Source organism: Dicentrarchus labrax, unplaced genomic scaffold (assembly GCF_905237075.1).
Source record: "Dicentrarchus labrax unplaced genomic scaffold, dlabrax2021, whole genome shotgun sequence".
In the NCBI taxonomy this organism is placed as follows: Eukaryota; Metazoa; Chordata; class Actinopteri; family Moronidae; genus Dicentrarchus; species Dicentrarchus labrax.
In genome coordinates this window covers 874,994-900,057 of record NW_026136701.1, presented here as the reverse complement: position 1 = coordinate 900,057, position 25,064 = coordinate 874,994, and the positions used below count along the sequence as shown (strand labels likewise).

The 25,064-nt window shown below is 38.8% G+C and overlaps 2 protein-coding genes and 1 long non-coding RNA gene across 3 annotated transcripts in view; 2 read left to right on the top strand and 1 right to left on the bottom strand.

Moving 5' to 3' along the window:
- The window catches only part of LOC127370322 (uncharacterized), a 130,112-nt gene that overhangs the window by 13,636 nt on the left and 91,412 nt on the right, over positions 1 to 25,064 (top strand). The window lies entirely within an intron of this gene.
- blvra (biliverdin reductase A) lies at positions 3,485 to 11,941 on the top strand. The gene is made up of 7 exons (XM_051411805.1): positions 3,485 to 3,652; positions 5,450 to 5,573; positions 6,834 to 6,953; positions 7,384 to 7,481; positions 8,293 to 8,400; positions 8,669 to 8,837; positions 10,605 to 11,941. The coding sequence occupies exons 2-7, from the start codon at positions 5,455 to 5,457 to the stop codon at positions 10,858 to 10,860; spliced, it is 870 nt and encodes a 289-aa protein (XP_051267765.1). The 5' UTR covers positions 3,485 to 3,652; positions 5,450 to 5,454; the 3' UTR covers positions 10,861 to 11,941.
- On the bottom strand, positions 11,635 to 24,291 carry LOC127369848 (uncharacterized). The gene is made up of 5 exons (XM_051411569.1): positions 24,056 to 24,291; positions 20,502 to 21,502; positions 17,611 to 17,766; positions 17,224 to 17,322; positions 11,635 to 14,022 (listed from the first exon to the last, which is right to left on the bottom strand). The coding sequence occupies exons 1-5, from the start codon at positions 24,213 to 24,215 to the stop codon at positions 13,723 to 13,725; spliced, it is 1,716 nt and encodes a 571-aa protein (XP_051267529.1). The 5' UTR covers positions 24,216 to 24,291; the 3' UTR covers positions 11,635 to 13,722.

The window sequence follows — 25,064 nt, the reverse complement described above, 5'->3', positions numbered from 1 at the left end:
TCAAGAAACAACACAACACAACACAACACAACACAACACAACACAATGAATTAAAAAATACACATTGCATTAAAAAAAAGTTGCAGAGGTGAATTGCTCAGCAGTTATGGCGTGCATACCACAATGTCAGTAAAGAGTTCGGTCTAGACCTGCTCTATTTGAAAAGTGTCCTGAGATAACTTCTGTTATGAATTGGTGCTATACAAATAAAATTGAATTGAATTGAATTGAATTGAATACCAATGGTGCATAATAATTACAGAGGAATTGTCATATTCTTAAACATTGCCTCATATCATAATTAGGAACAGAACATAGAAAGATGATACAAAATATACACAAATGGATTTTAATGTTTCTTTGCATTTGGTTTGTAAGTTATGCAAGTGCTAAAGAAGAACATTTTTCCATTGTGATTCATACTATGTAATGACTATATAACTAATAATGGATGTAGACTCTCTGACATCACCCATAGATGTCCGAAGAGTCATTGTGAAGCTCAGTGTGGTCGGCTCTTAGCAAATATGTGAAAAGACCCAATCTACAGCCAGTGTTTGGTTTGTCCGTTCTGTGCTACTGTAGAAACATGGTTCAACATGGCGGATTCCATAGAGGAGGACCCGCCTCCTCTGTAGATTGAAACAGCTCATTCTAAGGTAACGAAAACACAATGATTCTTATGATTAAATGAACTTTTACATAACTATAGCTCTTAACCCTCCTGGTCATATATCTGCCAGCTGCACCTGTCTTTCCCCCTGCATCCTGAATTAAGGGGAAGTGTACACTGGTAGACTAAATGTGTCATAATGGAGCACTTATTTAATGCTCCAACAAATGCAGCAGAGAAAGCACAGCCTGTGGTTCTTAAAAACTCCAGCCTCCTTTAAAAAAGGAGTTTTATCTATCTTATCTATACATTGCAGACTAGAGAACACGGGTGTGTCTCAGCTCAGAATGCTCCAACATTCACTACTGTAATGTGGACAGACATCAACATTAATCAATATTTTGTGCCTGTTAACCTGCTATAATATCTCTGTAAAAGGCCTCCTGTTAGAAGCTATTGAAATACATAGTTTGTAGATTGTAGCTTATTAGGGCCAGAGCAGCGACCACTGTCTGTACTGCCTGTTTGAAATCCTATTCTGGTCCATCCATAACCAGTCTGCATTCATTTATTCACCACTGTGCACCTGCCAACCAACTATTATATTCTATTGTATTGTACTTTTTTTAATCTTATATATATATATATATATATATACATATTATATATCCACATTTTAACTTGTGCACTATTTTAAGTCTTATGTCTCAGATTTTATAATAATAATAATAACAACAATAATAATAATAATAAACTTTATTTATATGGCACCTTTCAAAAAGGTTTACAAAATGCTTTTACAGGGTAAAACAACAAAAACATCAGGAATAAAACACTAAGAACCATAGCACCATCAGTAACAATATACAGAATAAGCAATAAACACTGTAAAACATATCAATAAATAAAAGAGTAAATAATAAAACTGTTCCACAGTTTGGGGGCTCTGATGGCAAACACTCTTTGTTTTTTAATCTGGTTTTGGGAACCTCCAGGGGAGAGGCATTTGAGAACCTGTGGAGGCACATGGAGGGTTAAAAGTTTCCAGATATAGCTTGGGGCCAGACTATTCCGGCCTTTGAAGATGAAAGGATAGCTTTAACATGTGACAATAAAGGACTTGATACTGTGATGTTGTCTTCTGGGAAATGTTGATATTGCCATGGCAATTGACAGCATTTATCCACATTGAAGGGACTGTTGGATAAAAACAGATGATAAACAGCATTGCAATTATATAAAACATTCAGAGGGATGATACAGTATGTGTTCTACCTTTGGTAAGAGAGGGCCCTGCTGAATACCTGTTGAGTCTTTGCACTGAAAAACAGCTGAGATAAAATTTACCCAGAGTGCACCGATGCAGTGCTGGGTTAACCTGAATCAGATCAGTGCACACGGGGTCAATTTTAACACAGTGTGTTTTTTTAGTGCGTTCTATCAAGATTCTCAACTGGGAACATCACAATTACAGTGCATTTATTGTAAATGACACACAGAAGACATAAGCATTTTCTATTGGAGTACTGAACAAACTGTGTTGTTCAAATGTGATGGCGGTTTTACAGCATTTCCAACACAAAGAAAATACACAATTACAACACATTTAGTTTACAGTACAAGATAAACAAAATGCTGAGCATGTGTGGACTTTCTTATCATGCATGTGATATAAAATAGTAATCAATAAATCAATCAAATGTCTTGTGAATGGTAGCATGAATGACACATCTTTCAGTATGACAAGTGACAAAGCTGGTACATATACCAACTGTTATTTTGGCATATGTACGGTATGGATGTTGACTTAGTTTACTCATTTGATAATAGACTACCAGTCACAGGTTAAAAAAATATACTGAACAGAGTTTTGATGCAAAAAATCTTTCCATGTTTTCCATTTCCATCTTACGGAAGCGTATTGCATTCACTTGAAAATTAAATTTTTTTTATGGTTGGTTTTTCGGACAAATTTTTTTTCTGAGTTTAGAGAGCATTTGAAACAATAGACGCATTCATTCCTTTATTGAGAGCTCGATTTAACGGAAACAAACATAACGGGCTTGTTTAGTTCAATCAAGTTATACTCTGATCTGGGTTTAAGACACTGGGAGATAGTCCTGTCTTTAAGTCATATAGATGGTATTATCTTTAGTTTGTCGACTCTATGCAGGCACCTGAGGACTTTGCGGTTGTTCAGAAGGAAAGCCCATTCAGATCTGCTAGACATAGAAATATATACATAGCAAAATTGACCCGGTACTATAGATAGTTGAAGATGGGGCATTGTGTGAGGGCAGGAGTCTCCATAGGTCCATGGGAGTCACTTGCAGGTTGGAGGTTCTCGCGGGAGTTCGAAGTATCTCGATAATTCTGAAAAAAAATTACTCAGAAAAACAGGGGGGAAAAAATTACCACGAAAAACAGAAAAAATTTGTCAGAAAAACTGGAAAATAATTACTCAGGAAAACAGGGGAAAAAAAAGTTTTTTTTTTTTTCAAGTGAATGCAATACGTTTCCGTACCATCTTCCCTCATAGGTTACATTGTTCTGTTGTCTGATAGAATACACTTACATTCATAGAGCCAAGAAAAACAGAAAGACACTTTGGGTTGGTGGTTTGAAGATAGTTGATTGTTGAGCTTGGGAATAAGACTCAACAATGACCTGATTTAGTCTCATGTACTGCTGTCAGGATATGGTTAAAGTTTCAGCAAATATAACAAAAATTATTTTTATAAGTTACCTACTGCAGCTTTAACCCAGACACACTGTCTTAATGAATACAGTACAGCAGCTTTAAAGTAACCCTCCCAACCGTGAAAGACTACACCGCCCCTCTCTCACCATTACGCCGGTGCCACCAGTTGAGGCATAGCGAGTGCGCCTTATGTAATGCCTGAAACACGCCTATGGGGAAGTGTTCATGCTCACCCTAGCTTTGTGTTATATCATCTCTGTCAAGGTAACTTGTATGTTCGCACAGCGATAAGACACTTCTTCATTCACTTCGACAACGGAAGAGCGGGATAACAGCAGGTAAGGGCAGTACGTGGCGGCTGTAAGTCTGTCCGCAGTCACATCGGGACAGAGAATGAGTTCTGTCTGATTAAAGTTAGACACAGGAATTGAGATGAGATCGGAACCAGCCTATTTCCATACCACAGTGGATTATTTAACAGGGTTACTCCACTCATGCATTCACTCACATCAAGCTCTTGTGTAACCTGTATCTGGTATACTATTATATATACTATTGTTTGTGTGTGTGTATTGTATATTTAGTATAAACTATTGTGTATATACAGTATATATAGAGAATTCTTCTTCTTCTTCTTACCTATTACTATTTTTAGCCCCTTCGACTGCATATTTGGAGGCCGCAATATGCTCGAAAACTCATGAAACGCGGTGCACATGTCATTCGTGGTGAAAATAGTCATATATTCTAGGGGTCCACTATGAGCATGGCAAAATGGCCCCAAAGTAAAGGTCTCATTAGTTTCTCTAACTGTAGAGCATTGATATATGCCTATTGATGGCACACATCATACATTTCTTAATGTAGACCCCTGACCATACATGCTACAGTCACATATGATATATTACTGGATTCAGCACAACCAGACCTGGGACTATCCCAGCCAAAGTTACCCAAAAGTAAATCAATACATTCATCATAGACCCTCATATGTGATATTTATTATTGTACTTCTGTGTTTGTAGTCCTGTATTTCATTAATGCATCAAGATTCACATTCAGTTTTTCAGACATGTAGAGGAACTCCCTGCCCACTTCCAGACTAAATGTGGGATCAATTAGGGTTAGGGTTATCATCTCCCATTAGGCCTGGCTTTATTGTGCACTTATTTATGGGGTGTTACAAAATCTGTCAATTAAACCACATTTGCAGTAAAGTATTTTTATATAAGAATCCATTTTATGTATGAGAAACCTTGCTGTGCTTTGTTCTACCTTTAGTACAGATACGAAAAAGGGGGGGGCGAAAAACTAAAAAAGGGCTGTGCTAAGGCAACATTGTGATGCTTTTATGGTGAAACTGCTTAGTCAGGGTTAGGGCATGTTAGCACATGCCAGGTTTCATAAGAGGGGATGGTGTATATAGCATATATAACAACACATGATTAAGCACAGAATGGTAGAGTAACATATTCGACTTCATGATCAAAGAAATCATATCTGCTTCCTCAAGTTTAGAGCTTCTCTGAGTCATCAACTACATCAGTGTTATTTAAATCTCTGCACCTCTACAGACCAAACTCTATTAAAAAATGTGGCACTTTGATACTGACATGCTTATGGATCATATCTGCTTCCTCAATGTTTTCAAGGGGGCTCATGTCATATTAGGAGCAGCCAAGCTCTTGCCATAACATTGTGAGCACTGACAAGTGAAGTGAATAACACTGATTATCTGGTGGGCTTTGAGCGTCAGAGCAGAATGTTATGCCTGATCGGTGTAAGTAGAGTTAAGAAATGTTGTCTGTCCCATTCCATTGTTTATAGTCCTAAAAAGGTTTCTCAGCTACATTTATTTTAAAAGCTCTTGTAGTTCGCACCCTGGTTGCAGTAACCGATGAGCTGAACTGTGTCTAGTGTGTGGATGGTCTACAGATTGTGTTTCATAGACAAACTGGCCACTTGGATGATGTCAGACAAACTCTGTATGATCACCCATAGTAAAGTTTGAGGGGCATGCAAATTATGGGAGAAACAACAAAATGGGAGGGTGCCAGGAGATGGCCTCAAAATATATGACTATGCATAATTATATTTTTGATACTCTGTAATAATCTCTTCTCTTTCTTTGTCAGTCAGTATGTTTGGAGCGGTGGTGGTCGGCATTGGCACAGCCGGTTGGGTAAGGATGAGAGACATGTTGGCTCCGCTGCCTGGCAGTGCTGCAGAGAAACTCGCTGTCAGAGGATTTATATCCAGGTAACACAAACGTGCTGGCCTGCATGCACAGATAAAAACTTATGTACTAATAAAGCAGCTGAAGGAGGTCACTCATTCACTCACTCATAAAAAACAACAGCTGTCAAGAGGAGTACAGGCAAATGAAAATACACAATTAACAATACATGAGCATTTAAAAGGTTATCTATCTAAAAATAATTCCTGGGGGCACATGTCCCCTGAACCCCTACTTTCTCCAGGTTTTCTCTCCCCACACAACAGTTTGTTACACAAAGATTAATGTCAGAAGAGATATATGGCATTAGATACCCTAGGTGTGTAAGATGATTCCACAGGGCTAGTTACTCTGAAACTGCATAATGTCTGAATTTGAATTTATTGAAGTCAGCCCCTTGAGATGCAGAATTTTATTTTCGAGTGGTCCTAAAGACACAAATACAAAACAAAACACAAAACAGCATTACATAAAAATATACACTGCAAATAAACAGATACAGGCAACTTGCTCGCCCTTTACCACCCCCACCCCCAGCCCTCAGTTGTTAAACAAGAAAGTTAGATACAGTGACCTGGATAATAAATTAAAACCACTAAAGAATATCAAGTTCACAAAAATTAAAAGTATTAGCAAGTTGTTTTTACATGAGAAAATACAGAGGTCCTTAAGCAACAGAAAGAGGAAACAGATTTTAAAAAAATTTAAGATTATTCCAGTTGCATGGAGCTTTAAATTGGAATGACCTGTGTCAAACTGCTTTGAAAATTCTTGGAACAAAGAAAAAGGGATGTTCAATGTGTCTGAGTGGATATGAAGATAGATGAAGAAAGATAGAAAGATGCTTGAAGACAGTTAAGTGTTGAGTTTCATTTCCTGGGTCCCAAAGCATCTGTGTGAGACTCAACAATCAACTATCTTTCTAGGCTCTGATTGGATGTTTTCATTCAGGCCCGGTAGATTCCTGCAAATGCCATTAGGAGCACTAGGAGGAGCCAGAGGAACCTGATTTAGTCTCACATACTACTACAATACTACAATACTACAAAAAATGATTTGTATAAGTTACCTACTGCAGCTTTAACCCAGACACACTGTCTTTATTAATACAGTACAGTATGAGTTTACAAACCCAATTTGGCTTTTCAGCTTGAGTATTTTCAGTGCAACATCACATCTACAGGCATTCAAAATAGCTTTTTCAAACTCTATAAAGGTGACAGTGTCTTTGATCTAAGCAACATTCTCATCAGTATCATCCTGACAGATGTTTTTGTCAACAGGAGGAGCCTGGACTCTCAACAGGGAGTGAGTCCAATATCAATAGAAGAGGCTGTGAGCAGAGAGGACATACATGTGGCGTTCATCTGCACTGAGAATGTGTCACACGAGGACAATGTCAGGTAATGGGACACAAACAACTGCAAAAGTCACATTTAATCTGTGTCACATTGACTACATTGATTTCAGATGGCCACACTTTTATAAGCCACCTTTGTGAAGCTCAAAGCTCAGATAAAGCCACTGTACACTGCCTGCTCTACACCGATATTCACCAGATGGCCAGAGAAACAACTCCAACTGAATGCTAATGTTGCTCTGTATCTGTGTGTGGTGTGTAAATAGGCAACTGTCACATGTTGTGGAGTTTGTTTTACCTTCAAGTAAAATAAACTGCTGTACACAATCTTTTATACCAGACACTGTTTGACTTTCTGTTCTCTAAACTTATTTTTACAAATATTTTTGCCCTACCGAGAAACAGAATGCACAACTCCTTCTAATCCGAATTTCTGTTTTGACCAAGAAAACTTCCTCCCCCTGTCTCATCAGAACCTTTCTGCAGGCAGGGAAACACGTCTGCGTTGAGTATCCCATGACCATGAACTACAAGGCTGCTGTGGAGCTCTGGGACATTGCCCAAGAAAAAGGTGATACTAAAGTGTACTGGAATGTTCAAAATACATGGCCATTTTTGTAAATTAGTAGCGTAATCCATTGGATTACAAAAAAATGTGAAATGAATACTTTTGAATACCCTGATCACTCCTGCACAGACTGCTCCAAATGGTGAAAGATTGCAGTGGTCATATCCATATCCATATTATGTCTATTATGTTTTATTGATACCAATACCATTATCAATTCTGTTTATCAATCCAATTCTTTCTATTCTGTCGATTCACTTACTGATTCTTGATAAGTTTTCTGTGTGGAAAAAAGGCCCATACAACTGCGTCAACTGTTTTATTATCTGAGTCTAAACACAGAGTAGAAACAGAGTAGAGTTACAGTAGTTTGAGTTTCTTCGTGAAAATAGTTTAACCTCTCTGCCATGACTCCTTCTTGTTGAAAGTTTCCAGCAGCATAGACAGAGGAGTTTGCAAAGAGAGAAAATAATGCAGGCATTGATAAAAGGAAGTGGTGGCAATATGACATTGTGGAACCAGTTCTCAGGTGGAACCAGTTCTTGAGTCGCATCTATTATACCACTCAGCTTCTAAGCATATCGAGGAAACTATGGGGTGATGAACAACATCTTCCACTATGAGGAAAATATCTAAATGACTACTGGCCAAACTAACAGTTTGTGCATCTCAATCTACTATCTCAGTTAACGTGTGTGTGTGTGTGTGTGTGTGTGTGTGTGTGTGTGTGTGTGTGTGTGTGTGTGTGTGTGTGTGTGTGTGTGTGTGTGTGTGTGTGTGTGTGTGTGTGTGTGTGTGTGTGTGTGTGTGTCAGGAGTGATTCTCCATGAGGAACACATTGAGCTGCTGACAGAAGACTACAAAGAACTGAAGAGAGAGGTAGAGGGAAAAATCCTGCAGGAAGGTACTCTTCATTTTACTGGTAAGAGAGCGGAGTGGTGACCTTGATACTTCTATGAGTTTTAACCCAAACTTACATCTCATTTTTAAACTTAGTACAGAAAGTATTTTCTTAGTTTGGTTTTAGAATATGGCTTAACACGAATTATCTGTATAATATATATATAATTGTAGTTCACCTGTGTATTCTTTTTCTCCCCCATATCCCCTAAGCTGACTTAGGGTTAGTACTCAAGGTAAATGTCTATAAAGAAATAATAACAATGTGTATGTACGTTCAATTGTTCAAGGTGGAGCTCTGAAGCCTGGATTTGGTTTCCCAGCATTCAGTGGCATCGCTCGCCTCACCTGGTTGGTTGAGTTGTTTGGTGAGCTGTCAGCAACTGCAGCAACCATGGAGGAGGACTCTGCTAACAACTACAGCAAGATGACTGCAAAGCTGATGACTTCTGACAACAGGTGAGAGAGGATGTACCTGTTTATGTATGTCTCTCACAGTGATGGAATACACGGATCAGCCATAACATTGTGAGCACTGACTTATATATACTATTGTATATATAGTATATATATATTTAATATATACTATGTATATATATATACTGTATATACTATTGTATTTGCTAGAATTCTTCTTCTTCTTCTTACCTATTACTATTTTTAGCCCCTTCGACTGCATATTTGGAGGCCGCAATATGCTCGAAAACTCATGAAACGCGGTGCACATGTCAGTCGTGGTGAAAATAGTCATATATTCTAGGGGTCCACTATGAGCATGGCAAAATGGCCCCAAAGTAAAGGTCTCATTAGTTTCTCTAACTGTAGAGCATTGATATATGCCTATTGATGGCACACATCATACATTTCTTAATGTAGACCCCTGACCATACATGCTACAGTCACATATGATATATTACTGGATTCAGCACAACCAGACCTGGGACTATCCCAGCCAAAGTTACCCAAAAGTAAATCAATACATTCATCATAGACCCTCATATGTGATATTTATTATTGTACTTCTGTGTTTGTAGTCCTGTATTTCATTAATGCATCAAGATTCACATTCAGTTTTTCAGACATGTAGAGGAACTCCCTGCCCACTTCCAGACTAAATGTGGGATCAATTAGGGTTAGGGTTATCATCTCCCATTAGGCCTGGCTTTATTGTGCACTTATTTATGGGGTGTTACAAAATCTGTCAATTAAACCACATTTGCAGTAAAGTATTTTTATATAAGAATCCATTTTATGTATGAGAAACCTTGCTGTGCTTTGTTCTACCTTTAGTACAGATACGAAAAAAAGGGGGGCGAAAAACTAGAAACGGGCTGTGCTAAGGCAACATTGTGATGCTTTTATGGTGAAACTGCTTAGTCAGGGTTAGGGCATGTTAGCACATGCCAGGTTTCATAAGAGGGGATGGTGTATATAGCATATATAACAACACATGATTAAGCACAGAATGGTAGAGTAACATATTCGACTTCATGATCAAAGAAATCATATCTGCTTCCTCAAGTTTAGAGCTTCTCTGAGTCATCAACTACATCAGTGTTATTTAAATCTCTGCACCTCTACAGACCAAACTCTATTAAAAAATGTGGCACTTTGATACTGACATGCTTATGGATCATATCTGCTTCCTCAATGTTTTCAAGGGGGCTAATGTCATATTAGGAGCAGCCAAGCTCTTGCCATAACATTGTGAGCACTGACAAGTGAAGTGAATAACACTGATTATCTGGTGGGCTTTGAGCGTCAGAGCAGAATGTTATGCCTGATCGGTGTAAGTAGAGTTAAGAAATGTTGTCTGTCCCATTCCATTGTTTATAGTCCTAAAAAGGTTTCTCAGCTACATTTATTTTAAAAGCGAAGTTCTTCCTATGATATTATGCATTGGGGAGTAGCCAGATTAACCAAATTCTTGCCACTGTAGCAGCCACTGATGGGCAGGGAACTGGCTCCGTTCTGGCTCAAGCACCTAGTTTTCAACTGTTCAGAGCATTTTGACCAAAAATAAATTGGTTAAGAACCAAAAAAGTTGGTTAAAGAATCTGAATTCATTTTGGAGTCCACTGTCCAACTGAGTGGATATGTGTTCCAGCCTTTGGCATCCCTTTGTTGTTGTGACAGTTAAGAAGAGCACAGGTGTGGAGGAAGGGTAAATTATAGTGGGAGGATTAAAGAATCACTGAACATTACTTAATATCTGTGTCCTTCTAGACCTCTGACGTGGATTGAGGAACGGGGACCGGGCCTCCCCAGGGCCAAGAACATCAACTTTGTCTTTGACTCCGGCACTCTGACCGAAATCCCCCCTGCACCTAGAGGGGCTGTAGGCCTCTTCATGCAAGACCTGATCCTCTTCTCTGCTAAGGTGGTGGGCCAAGTGAGTCCAGATGAGCTCCAGAAGGAGAAATCAAGGATCCTGCACTGCTCGAAATTGGCAGAGAGGATACAACAACTTTGCCAAAGCTAAATGGGGACTCTCCAGTTTAGGATCATCCTAAATCTGGATCTCTTTCTAACATGACTTTGTTTATTTTTCATCACCATGCCATTAAGTGTTTTTTTTGTATTGCGGGTCGTATAAACTTGGTATTATTTCATCACATCAGACATAATAACTGAAGCTGAGTCACTGAACTGAATAACACTCTAACATATTTAGACATTGGTGCCTGAAAGTAAAATGTTGTGACTACTGAAAATTAGAGATGGGAATTGATGAGATTTTATTGACACTAATACCATTTTCGATGCTCATGATCATTCAGATTCTTGATCAATTCTCTTAATTAATCCTGATCAATTTTCTGTGTGAAAATGTGAGTATAGTATATTGCTGGTGTGAAATGCAGCCACGCTTCAGAGTGTTTCTTTATCTCCACCATGACTCCTTCTTGTTGCAAGTTTGCAGCCGTGTAGACACAAGTTGTGTTGTGTCATTGTTTTTGAATGTGCAACTGTCAAAAAATTAGATTAATTAGATTTAAGGAACTGATCAACTCAGAGGCATATAATTCCGATGGATTGGACAATTTGGAACCAGTGCAGGTACCAGATGTGCCCTGCTTGGCAGATCTGCTAAGGGTCATAATCAATACTGTAAATGTAATTGGCCTATAGAGCAGGTCTCATCCACTTAGTGTATCATCATAAACAGTTGTTTGATAAATATAATATTTTTTAACTTGGCAACACTAGCTGACTTACTGGAAGTCTTTTTTTTTTTTCTCTGCTTGTTTTAAATATGTGTTTCAGCACAGGGCCTTTGACAGTGGGTAACAGCTAGCACTGTTTGGTCTGATCCAGGAGCGCAAAGCAGTGACATTCAATACACTCCTACCCAATCAGTGTTCATTTTGACAGATATTTTAGTTTTAGTCTTTACCCGCCCAGCCGGGCCAGCTTACTAGAAAATATTACAGGTTTGGGAGGGCAAAGCAGCATTCTGACCTTCCTCTTTGTAACTTTCTCTTAAATAGTCCTCACATGTGCAGTATGCTGTGTGCTGTGCATTCAAACAAGTACAAGTACAATAAAGAACATGTTTGGAACATTCCGTCTGTTTATTTAGTCTAGATCTTCCAAATTCTGTGGGCAGGGGAGAAAAGAAGTGCTCAGCACAGCTTCTACCTGCTCCCAGCAGCAGAATCAGCTCTATGTGGTGTTGGAAATAGAATAAATATCCAAGGGGGCAGTAAATGGCAAATGAACTGCACTTATATAGTGCCTTTCTAGTCTTCCAACCACTTAAAGTGCTGTACACTATATTCACCCATTCACACACATCGGAACTCTTCACTCGCAGGTGTCTTAGAAGGGGCCTGGGAATATGCCCACCCGGTCTACATGTACTTTCTGGATTTGGAGAAGGCCTATGACCGGGTTCCCCAGAATATTCTGTGGGAGGTGCTGCGGGAGTATGGGGTGACGTGGCCACTTCTCAGGGCCATCCAATCCCTGTACTTCCAAAGCGAGAGTTGTGTCTGGATTCTTGGCTGTAAGTTGGACTCGTTCCCAGTGGGTGTTGGCCTCCGCCAGGACTGCGCTTTGTCACCAATCCTGTTTTTTTCTGCGATTTTCATGGAGGTTGCAGTTCAGATGGGATGAGGATCAGCACCTTTAAATCAGAGGCCATGGTTCTCAGCAGGAAACCTTGGTTGCTTTATCGTGCTGTTGTCATGAAGAGAGATGAGCTGAAAGGCGAAGCTCTCGATCTACCGATCGATATTTGTTCCTTCCCTCACCTATGGTCATGACCCATCGCTCATGACCGAAAGAATGAGATGGTGGGTACAAGCGGCCAAAATGGGTTTCCTCAGGAGGGTGGCCGGCTTCTCCCTTAGTGATAGGGTGAGAAGCTCAGTCATCTGCAAAGGACTCGGAGTGGAGCCAGGCCAGGGGAAAGGGAAGTTTGGGGTCCTCTGCTAGACCTGCTACCCCCGCGACCCAACCCCGGATAAGCGGATGATGATGATGATGATGATGATGATGATGATTTCTGTTGAGATGTAAATAAAATTTCCAATATACAATATAACAAAAAATGCTTCTGAAATACATGACCTTTAATACCAAAATAAGTGATAATGGGGCACAGCTGTCCATATGATAGATGTAGCTTATATTCACAAATAATAACATAAAATGTTCACAATGCAATAGTCAATTCAGTTTATATCCAAATCATGTCAATGCTTTTAATTTCCATCAAATAGAAAAAGAAAAGTATTCTGTCTCCACAACACTGACATCATAATTTTCTTTAGATTGTTCTGAGATCTGTGCTAAACCCAAACTTTTTCAAGGTCATAGTAATTTATACAAGAATAAACTATTGACAGATAAACTGAGGAACAAATTAGATAACTTTCTTTCATTTGTTTTTACAAAATCATAATTCTGCTTGTATTCTGAATGCTGTAAGTAAACTTATTCATACATTCTCTTCAGTCACCCCCAAACTAAAATGTCAGTTTACAAAATGTATAAAAGCAAAAGTCATTTTTTAAATGTTAAAATGTGTATCAGTATAATATATTTCCCATAACAGATGTTAATATAAAAGTTTAATCTACAGTAGAACATGTCTGATTAGGTAAAAAAAATTACAGATTAGCTACTACTAACATTGACAGCTTATACAGCACTCATTCTCCAAAGAACTGAGCTGGAAGGCCCTAAATCCTAGCCTCAGTGTTTAAACCCTTAGTTGTTAAGACAGTTCTTACAAACATATTCAGTAGAATCCTCATCATCAGATAACCAGAAACCTTTACAGCTCCTAAGTATAACATGGTAACCAAACAGAGCTGTGGATGAATAGAGTCAGTGCTCAGAGAAAGAGTTTGTTTTTCAAGTTGATGTACTTCGATGATGGTTTTGGCTGCAGCATATCAAGTCCTACAAACAGTCTTTGAAAGACTTCAAACGTTTTGGCGAGTTTGGGAGGATAATCCAGGTTTAGGGCGTAGGTTAGGCCGAGGAGAAGGCAGCAGGCTCTGGACATGTTCTCCAGACCAGTCAGCACCGGAGTTCCATCGATGATGATGCCCACCGCATCCGGCTGGTGACAAACATAGATCCTCATACTCTGTGTTTTAAGGTCCTCATGAACTTGATCCTCGGCTGTTCTCTGCAACAGATGCAAAGACACACTGTTGTTGACATGCTTGCGTTTATAAAAAGAAAGAAAAAGTAATCCAGTCCAGGGACTATAAGGAGCTTTAATGAACTTTGTGTGGCCTTAATAAAACCCCACCCATTATTTAATTCCATTACGTTCTATTTTGTTTTATTTCTCTCCTGGGTAATTGCATAAGATGACAGAGGCTGGAATTTTTTTTTACCAAACCCCCAAACCTCTCTTTTCAGCTGAAACCTATATATATGGGTCATCCACATATTAATATGGAAAAACTGTGTCTCCGCTTCCTCCCACTAAACAAAAATTAAGCCAAAATCATAATTTTGGAGCCAGAGTCTGCGCAGTGATCGGGGTTGGAGCCGCAATATCGAAGTCAGACTCAATCGCAAGCAGGGCTCAGCTGTCAATCATGCCATAAAACCCCCTTTTTATAGCTTCTAAATACTTAATTAAAACCAAACCAGTCAGAAAAATTAACACTTGAAAACACATCAACTGGCTACCTAAAGATCCACAAGATCCACCTAAAATGACTATCTTTCGGAAATAGTTTTTGGCATGTACTTTGACTTTTTGATGCCGATGTCCAATCTGCTAACATGGAGGCGTCGCGCTTTATGACTTTACATTTAGTGCAAAGTATTTGAATTCTACATGTTACATGTTAGCTTTTTTTTAAATTTCCCTTTATCAGGTGCAGTCATATACATTCACACGTTCAAGGATACAACACAGGTGTAAATGGGGTAGAGGTAGTCCATGGATTTTGACATCATAACAATGTCCAGATAGAGTCCATATTTGAAAGTGGGCAGTGATATTCATTCACTGAGTGAGAGGATGAACATACAGTATACAAACATTCATTATTCATAATTGAATGGCAGGGGGAAGAAAAGCCCACATCAGTCACATCACAAATCATATCAATCAATAAAATAAGAGCTAACTTGGGACCATTTATTCAGGAATACAGCTGAAACCAGAAGTTTACATACACTATAAAAGGACACATGATCTATTTTTTCTCTCTGTCTGACATTAAATCAGATTAAACTTTTCCTGTTTTAGGTTTTACCAAAATGATTTCTATTTGCTAAATGCCAGAATAATGAGAGAGAATTGTTTAGACAATGTTTTTATTACTTTCTTGAAAGTCAGAAGTTTACATACATTTCATTAGTATTTGGTACCATTGCCTTTAAACTGTATGACTTGGGTCAAACATTTTGGATATCCTTCCACAAGCTTCTCACAATAGTTGGCAGGAATTTTGGCCCATTCCTCCTGACAGAACTGGAGTAACTGAGCAAAGTTTGTAGGCCGCCTTGATCGCACATGCCTTTTCAGCTCTGCCCATAAATGTTCAATAGGATTGAGATGGATGGTAAATAGTAAATGGACCTGTACTTGTATAGCGCCTTTCTAGTCTTCCGACCACTCAAAGCGCTGTTACACTACATGCCACATTCACCCTTTCACACACATTCACTCAGTGATGGCAAAGTTAGTTCTTCTTGTAGTATCTTATATATCTATGATATAACCTTCTTTTTAATAGTCCCTTTAATTATTAAAATAAAGAAATGTTCTATATTAGAGGGTAAAGTGCATAGTTTTTCCCATTCTTTGTGTTTCTGTAAATAGTGTCTCAGTTGGAGATATTTAAAAAAAGGAAGGTTGTATTTATGTCTGAGCTGGCTCATAAGACATCAGCACTCCTCCATCAAATAATTGGTCCAACATAACTAATCTATTCCGCTCCCATTTCTTGAACCCTGTTCCTAATTTAGATGGAAGAAAGTCTGTATTTTGTGCAATTTTCATTGCATGCTCTAGAATAATTTCTTCTTCAGATTGGACCATATTCTTAAAGTGGTTTTCACCCACTGATTATCAATTTTATTTATTTTCTTGACTCATAAATGGAATCGAATTGAAAATTAATTCTAGGGGTAAGTTTAGGCAGTCATTTTGCTCCATCCCAACCCATATAGTATAGTTGTCTTGAGATATCCATGCAACCAATGATCTAAGCTGAGCTGCCCAATAATATTTTTTCAGGTTAGGTAAATCAAGGCCTCCATTTTCTTTTGTGCATAACAATCTTTTCAATCTGATGCTGGGTCTTCTGTTTTGCCATATAAATTTAGATAGCCAATTATTGATTATTTTGAATGTGGAGGTGGGGACCTCTATGAGTAGAGATTGGAACACAAAGAGCAGCCTTGGTAAGATGTTCACTCGTATCGTTTCCACTCGTCCTATTAGGGATAAGGGCAGAACTTCCCATCTTGTAAGGTCATTTTTCATTGCGCCCATCAGTTTGCCATAGTTGGCCTTGTACAGCTGTGATGTGTCAGGTGTTATGATGATACCTATGTATCTAAACCCTTGATTAGACCAGTGGAATTTAATACTGCCTGTTAATTGTGCAGGCCAGTGCCCCACCAGCATCATTGCCTCTGACTTTAATTAATTTTATAGCCTGAGAGCTCTCCATATTCCTTCAAATTTCTCATTAATGCTGGGACAGAGGTAACTGGATCACTAATATATGTCATCTGCATAGAGATACATTTTGTGTTGTATTTGACCTTGATCTTTTATGCCTTTAATACTATCATTATGTCTGATTAACACAGCTAGAGGTTCTATATTTATAGCAAAAAGCAAAGGGCTGAGGCAGTCACCCTGTCAGACCCCCCTCTCAAGACAAAAAAAATCTGAACAGCATCCATTCACTCTAACACGTGATTTTGGGTTTGTATGTATGACTCTTATCCAGTCTACAAATGTGGGGTGGAACCCCTTATTTTAGCTTTTATGAAGACCCTCAGCTAGGACGTATTTCGTTATGTTAAGTGCATGTATATTCAGTCTGATAGTGTACTACAAACAATGTTCAATTTAATGAACTGATGTACTGATTACTATTGTGATTGTTATAGTACTGTCAATTAATATTATTTTATAACCATTAGTATAAAAACAGTATTGTAACATATCATATATTTATTATCACTATAACATTAACACTTTATATATATTATATACGTGTGTGTGTGTGTTTGAGTGTCGCCACCAGAGCACCACATAGAAATAAAACAAAATCATAATAAAGATAAAGCTCTCAAAACTACAACAAGACTTAAAAGGATTTTATTTTCTTATTAGGACAATACTTACATAATAGTCAGAGATGAGCTCCTGCACACTCTCCCCCATGTACTCGATGAGGCATCTCAGAGTCACGTCCCGCTTCTTCATCACTGAGGCATGTGGGTCCTGCAGTTAAAGCATTGGCTCATGAATGACAACTCCCAATCTTTATCTCTCTTGTTTGAGTCAATTCTTCATTCTCTCAGCTAGAGGTGGGCGATATATATCATTTGCGATAATATCGTCATTGTTGTTTTGATGATGTGCAAATTTCCATTATCGAGTATTTAAATTACTTTCGAAAACCCTTTTTTAGTGCAGCGCTCAGAGCGCTTCAAGTTGAAATCTCTTCAACTTTTAACAAACCTAATCTACATTAACCCATTATTTGACCTTTGCCCACAATGAGCTCACCTTTATCAGTTCAATCAACACACTCTTCATGCGCTGTCCAACGGCCCCTCCCTTTGAGCTGAATAACTCCAGGAACTTTGGCGTGTACTTGTCCAGCTGGGAGATAAACGTCGACTCCAGGGGAATAGTGTTGCACCTTCGGAACTCTTCATTTATCTGTAAGACAGGATTTTGTGAGTTACTTATCCAGAAGACACACAGAAGGTGCATAAAGTAACACAGACACATTGCCATATAATGTAATCCTGTACTCCAGCAGCAAGAACAAACTTAAGCTTTTTGTTTTGGTGACATTGAGAGAAGCAGACAGGATGCAGTTTGACATGCGGTCATGATTGTCGAGACGAAAAGGTTGCCAATAACCAGTCTGTGCATGCTTACATAAGAATAACTTGTGGAAAATGCCATTAAGAGTGTAAAGCTAGGAAGTACCAAATTGACTCCAGATTGGCTGGATACTTTTTTCAATTAGATTCCTATTCCAAAATGTGCCAAACATATTCCAAAACATATTTTAAAGCTACAGTAGGTAACTTTAACTTAAACTTTTTGTCATGTTTGCTGAAAATTTCACTATATCCTGACAGTAATACATGTACGACTAGTACTACTTTTTTTTTTGGGGGGGATTATGAGAATAAAGTCGTAATAATAATAAAAAAAGTTGTTTTAATGAGAAAAAAGCTTCGATAGAGTTATCAAGATCTGACGTGAGCAGCTCAACCAAACAGCAGCCTCAGCCTGAGCCCAGCAGCCACTGTTTGTCTCAGTCGTACCGTACAGTCAACAGGTAAACTAACGTATTGATAATATTGTCTTTAAACAGTTTTGCTGGCTGAGCCAACAGGCTGGCAGTTCTCATAAAATTATTACTTTATTCTTGTAATATTACGACTTTATTCTCGTAATATTACGACTTTATTCTCGTAATATTACGACTTCATTCTTGTAATTTCCCCCCAAAAGATATTGTTTTTTTCTCTTAGTATGGCCCTAATACTTATACTATAATACTCATGAGACAGAAAATCTGTAAAAAAAAAAAATCTGGTTCCTCTGGCTCCTCCTAGTGCTCCTAGGGGTATTTGCAGGAATCCACCAGGCCTTGACAAAAAAACAACCAATCAGAGCCGAGATACCACTTGCTTACAAATGGTCATAAAGGCTGTGGTTTTGGGTGAGTGTGTACATTAATTTGGCAACAGCCCATAAGTAACAGTTCAAATAAAGTAGAATTGTTTTTTTTTGTTTTTTTACACAGTACAGTCATATAATTTAGTAATTTTTATTAAATTAAATTATAAATGTTTTAATAATTTAAGTAAAAAATAAAAACATGCTTACAGTGGAGTAACACAGTAAACAGTAAACCATATTGGTTGTGTATTTTCACATTCTGCCGAGTTCACACAATGTGATTTTAGCCCTGATTTTCCACTCCCGGACTATTTTGGGAGATCGCTGACAAATGCCCCCAGATCGGAGGCTAACTGACAAGAGCTCGCCAACGCCAGAAGAATATCTAGTAGGCTAAATATCTGGTTGTGTTGAAGACGACTCGGGGAGCCATGCAATAAGCTACAGCCAGAGAGACCACCAGACACGGGATAGCTTCTCTCTCCCGAAACCGGTAGTTACTTTGGTAACAGCCGGAAAAACAATTCTCTTTTTACATCTTTCAACTTCTTCTCCAAATCTGCAATCTATAAAACAGAGGTTTCTGGACAATCAAATATGCTTTCGTAAACTAGAGTAGTGCTTCTGTTATTGTATTACTAATTGTCTGTGCTTGTGTTCTTTAGTATGTTTTTGACTGCTTTTAGTTATTAGTTTGATTAAGGCTTTAATACACACACATTTAATAATGTGTGTATTGATTACTGATGCTGGCTGATCAGGCTAATTATCAGCCTATTTTACTCAGTTTCTAATGGCAGTATGCTGTAAATGACTGCCCTTTGTGCATGTTTTTAAACCACTTTCCTAATTAAATATGATGTGTATTATTAATAGGCGTGTCAAATCGAAATCGATCAAAATTACATCTCAATCTCGAACTTCGATCTCAAAGGTAGACGATGCAGCCACACCCCAAATGTCACGTCCAGCATGTATGCCAAGACGCAAAAACACACACACGTGCTGAACTGTGGCGTCAACACTCCTCTAATTTTAGACTGCAGCCAGTTAAAAAATACACATCAACCGACCGAAATCGAAGCCCCTCTTGCTACTCTGAAATCACCAGTGTGGAAGTATTTTGTCGTTCATTCACGTCAATTAACACTAACTTAGCCGTGACTGTAACTGTGAAAACTACAGCAATTTCAAGACTCCCAACAACAAAAATGAAAGCTGCATAGTGTTAAAAGCAGACATCTCATGACTTTCCAAGTCTTCTAGAGTGTCCAAGGCTTTACACTCATTAGCATAAAGTATGAAAAAGTGAAACAAATATGCTCACTGATGCAGTAAACGCAATGTCCAAAACAAGATTAGTATCACTATATAAACTCAATAATATCACACTGAAAACAACTCTAAAATGTCAGTAAGATAAATGATGTCCCTGTCATCAAACACACAGACATCAGTCAGTATCAGTCCTTCCTCTTGTCCTCTGCTGCTGTGATCGACTACATGCTTGGCTTTTTCCACTTTCTGAATTAACTGCAATTTTCCTCTAACAATAACATTAATTTGGCCACAGCACAGGCTAATATACAATTAAAGATTTCCAGAAAATAGAGGTGAGTCTCTAAATTTTATTTAATTTCAGATTTAGCAGAGCTTAGTTAGCAGCTATTCACTCCAGTTTCAGAGCCACTGAACTACACTGAGATGCAATATATGTATTCCTGCAGTCACAAGAGGATCAATTGTTTATTTACCTGTTTTGGATCAAAGAGGGCAGGCCATCGCTCCTTGAATTCTGTCACATGCATGGCCTGGCCAACCACTTCCCTTCTTCTACAGCTGTATGTTCTGGACATCATGTCATTTATCCTCTGAACGTTGTCCTTTGTCCTGCTTGCTGCAATGAGCTCCAGTCTCACATTCTCCAGGCTGTCGTCCGTTTCTCCGGCTAGGTGTGGCGGAAGGTAGTTGACCTCAGATTTCCTCGGTTTCTTGATATTTTTGGCGGGTTTTCTATCACCCTCCTGCTTGTGTTTCATTGTATTTATCAGTAGTTCGGGGTTTCCGTGAGCTTTAAGTTTGCTCCGGTAGTTTGCACATTTGTACTTCAAGCTCTGCTGCCATCCGTAACATCCGTTAAAAGAGCCAGGTTCCCTCAAGCAGGGATGCTTCTCTATTAGTGCCTGTGCAACAGCGGTCCTCTGTGGGTCATTGGGATAAGCTGTGTAGGAAAACATGGCCTCTGCCAGACGCTCCAGAATGTCTGATTTGACACTGGGGGATGTCAGCAGGGTTCCATCTTTTAGAAACTTCTCGTTGCCTTGCCTCAGAGCCATCTCAGTGTTGTAGGAGAAGGTTGGGATGGGAAAGATGGTGGGCCAGAGGTTGTGCCTCTCAGTGACAGGGGGACTGGGGATCAGATTGTCTTGTGAGTCCACAGAGAGCATGTCATCCACAGAGGACACATCAGATGTGTCTGGGTTGGGTTCCTGACGGACCATGGTCATTATTATGCCTGGTGGCATGTGCACGACTTTGAGTGTGTCTTTATCCTTCAAATCACTTGTAGAGGTAAGCGTGAAGAAGTCATCAAAGTCAGCATCTTTGTACTGGAGACCTATGGCTGTGGTGATGGAAAACGCTTGTTGAAACACTTTTATCAAGTCCTCCACAGATGAAGGGAGGCCATTTTGGAAAGTTATCTTCTTGATGTCGTGATCGATGATGACTCGAAATCTCATAGGTTGTTGCGCCTCTGCATATAAAGGAAACACAGAAACTGTCACACAGGTCACAAATCTTGTTCTCCAGATGTAAGACAACATGTTTGTTTGGTACAGAGCCCAACCAATGCCACATCATCAAAAAATGACCATTCACACACAAATCATGAATCATATCGCAATCACAATATCTGTCAAATTAATTGCAATATGATGTTTTTACCATATTGTGTAGCCCTACAATGTTAGTACTCCCCATTGAGTTTTAGGAGGTTGGTATTTGTTTCGAGCTCTGAACTATAACTCATACATCCTGCTGTGCACGTAAGCCTGAAATTCTTGTTAAGTGGAATCATACATGACTTTTCTTTGTTTTGATATTGAAGTTGGATATCAGCCATCAGCAGCCCTGCCTTCTAAATATCAGCATCAGCCATTGAAAAATCCATATTGGTTGACCACTAAAACATATAGGTCAAAAAGCTAAAACAAAAACAGTCTAAAGATCTCATTAGTGCTATCAGTTTTCACTCATATTACAAAATTTTAAAGGACCAGTGTGTAGGACTTAGGGGCATCGAGTGGTAAGTTTGCAGATTACAACCAAGTGAAAATGCTTGACTCAACCAAGCATGAAAGCAGAAGTTACAGCGAAAACTACAAAGTCCAATTTCCACACAGTCTGTGAAAGTAAAAGTGTGCCCTGCTCATAGAGTTTAGTTTTAAAGTCCTACTGCACACCACAGAGCGTCTCTCCTGGATGGCTGCAGATAGAGGGCTGATATAGGAGTTCAGAGTGTCACTGAACTGCAAATCTTCGTATTGATCAGCCGTAATAATGGACACATTATTATATTGCATATAGAGCAGGGAAGACAAGTCCAGCACAGACCACTTATGGGGTGTGGACTGGCAGCTGGAGAGGTCCCCCTGAGCAAGGTACTGAACCCCTAACTGCTTGCAGAGTGCCCCTACGTGACCATCACTCCACAATCTCCACATTTGCATGTGCATTACGATGTCAGGTAATTGGCCCGATTAATCGGCCTATCACTAATTCATATGTATCTTGCTGGTTGTTTTGGTGATGCTTTCTTCTGCTGTTAATGTGGAATGTTGTTTCATTTATGTACATTTAATAAAACGCGTTGCACCTGCTGTGGTCAGTTGTTAACACATGTTGCTAAGTGGAAATGGAGCTTATTGATGGTGACGTGATCTCGTTTCACTAGTGTATATGTTGACATTTAATGCAGTTTGTTTTTTAGCCTAAATACTATCTATCTATCTATCTATCTATCTATCTATCTATCTATCTATCTATCTTTTAAACAGTACAATGATATATCAGCATTTTTTCTTTATGTTTTACAGGTTATGTTGACATAGAACATAACTTAATCAAAGGACAAGTGTGTATAGTAGCATCTAGTGAAGTTTCAGATTGCAACCAACAGACTTTTAAGTGTGTGGGAGAAACAACAATGGCTGCAAAATGTGTGTAAAATGTGAAAGGCCCCATCTACAGATTGGCTGTTGTAGGTTACTACAGTCCATCCAGGATTTTGCTGGCTTTTTAGGTGGAAGGATTGTTGCGGTACTAAAATGTTTGATTATATGACAGCTTTTATCTTTTTAGGCATTTTTTTGTTTTGCAATCACATTGTGTGATAAAGTGAATAATGTTTTTGTAAAAATCAAAGGCAGCTTGTTCCAGCAGGAATAAAATTGCTAATAGTTGATGACATTATGTCACAACGTTCTGGGTTGGGGTTGGGCTGCTATGATTGGTGAATTGCAGAATTCACAGAGATTGATTGACTTCGCGTTAATTGTTGCGATTGCAACATTGCAACTTCCTGGAGGGAATCACTGTAGAAATATGGCAGTTCAATATGAAGAGGATCTGCTCCCTGCAGATGAAATCTGCTCATTCTAAGGTAGTGAGAACACCTTACTTTCAGGTGATTATAGCTAGGAATATTGAATAATACATTCCATTTATGCCAACAGATCCTCCTAACTGTCCCACTGGACATACTAGACATTTACTACTAAAAGTAACAGTACAATAGCAGTACTTGAGTACAATGTAGCACTATTGTAATCTCTGTTTATTTCTCCTGTAGCGTTTAGCACAGCCAACGTTAGTTCAACTTTATGATTCCTTTCGGAGCGTCAAAGATCCGCAATTACTTCCGGTGCCATCTTTTTCAACGACAATTAAAGATCATGGCGCGAAGGCCCGAGCTCCGGTCGCAGTGCATTAAATTAACCTCTGAATAACGCCTTAAAAAAAGTTTGGTTTCGAATGTGATGTACCGTGGCCGTGGGCCTCATTGAACAAGCAAGAACACCGTTAACCTTCGTTTCATTTCCCGCTTTTACTCTGAAAGAAGTAAACTGTGCTCAACTTCCTGCCTCACTTTGGTTGGGCTAGAAGCAGCTGCGGACAGCTGTTCTCTGCACAAGCTGTGTTCCAGCTGTTCACTCAGCTGCTTTAAATCCAGCACATGTACTGTAACAGGAGACTGGCCATGAGGAGAGCAGTAATGTTAAGAACAATGTAGAAAACTTGTTCGGACCTGTTTTGATTTCAGTCCTCTCATGTTCCAGCAGCCTCCGCTGGCGGTTTATCTCTTCCTCGTAGTTTAATATTGTTGTTTCCAGCAGCCCGAATATCTCGTCTACAGCCACAGCGAGCCGCTGGTTGATAAAAGTTTTCAGTGTATTTAGTGTGGTCATTTTGTGAGGGAAAATGGAGAGAAAAGCGTGGCAGAGGTGTTACACTCGAGGCAGACCGCTCACTCTTCTTCTGTGGTTTTTTTGGTTGTTGTTACTGGCGGTTGGTTGGAAAACAACTTTTAGGTACATTACTGCCACCCTGTGGATTGGAGTGTGGTTGCTATATTTCGGTTCATGTGCTTGCCGAACAATATTCGAGCCACGTGTTAAAAATAATGTGGAAAATTAAATAAAATTTCTACATATCTCGTATTACCTCACGGTACCTGCCAGACCCCGTCCTATCTGGACCTGAACCTGTAACCGTTAAATTATTCAATTATAAAAGTTTTTATATATTTTTTTCTCACTAAACAGAAGAAAGAGGGGGAGTTAAAGCTGTTAGGTTGTTGAGATGTGTTGAGATTATTTATTATAATATTTGTTGAGACTGTTAAGCTGTTAAATGGAGTTAACACAAAACAAGAAAAAGGGAAATTCTAGCTACATTTGTTATTTATTTTCACTTAAAGATGCACACATTTCAAAAGCTCTCTCCTATGTGTTTAATTTTTAAATGTAGCCCTTATTTTACTTGAAATGAGAAAAAAAATATATTTTTAGGATACTTGTTATGTATAATTATTACATTTAATTCAATTCAATTTTATTTTATTTGTATAGCGCCAATTCATCTCAGTTAATTCAAGTCAAGTTATCTCAGGACACTTTTCAAATAGAGCAGGTCTAGACCGGACTCCTTATAACATTATTTACAGAGACCCAACAGTACCACCATGAGCAAGCACTTGGTGATGGGGGCAAGGAAAAACTGCCTGTTAAAAGGCAGAAACCTAGGACTGTTTTTTA

Excerpts from the sequence above, each read along its gene's own strand:
- LOC127369848 (XM_051411569.1), bottom strand. The coding sequence starts at position 24,215 with ATGACCACACTAAATACACTGAAAACTTTTATCAACCAGCGGCTCGCT. Across the intron at positions 21,503-24,055 it reads GAGGACTGAAATCAAAACAG|AGGCGCAACAACCTATGAGA; the intron begins GTCCGAACAAGT and ends CTTTATATGCAG. Across the intron at positions 17,767-20,501 it reads CCCTCTTTGATCCAAAACAG|ATAAATGAAGAGTTCCGAAG; the intron begins GTAAATAAACAA and ends CCTGTCTTACAG.
- blvra (XM_051411805.1), top strand. The coding sequence starts at position 5,455 with ATGTTTGGAGCGGTGGTGGTCGGCATTGGCACAGCCGGTTGGGTAAGG. Across the intron at positions 5,574-6,833 it reads GTCAGAGGATTTATATCCAG|GAGGAGCCTGGACTCTCAAC; the intron begins GTAACACAAACG and ends TTTTGTCAACAG. Across the intron at positions 8,401-8,668 it reads AGGTACTCTTCATTTTACTG|GTGGAGCTCTGAAGCCTGGA; the intron begins GTAAGAGAGCGG and ends CAATTGTTCAAG.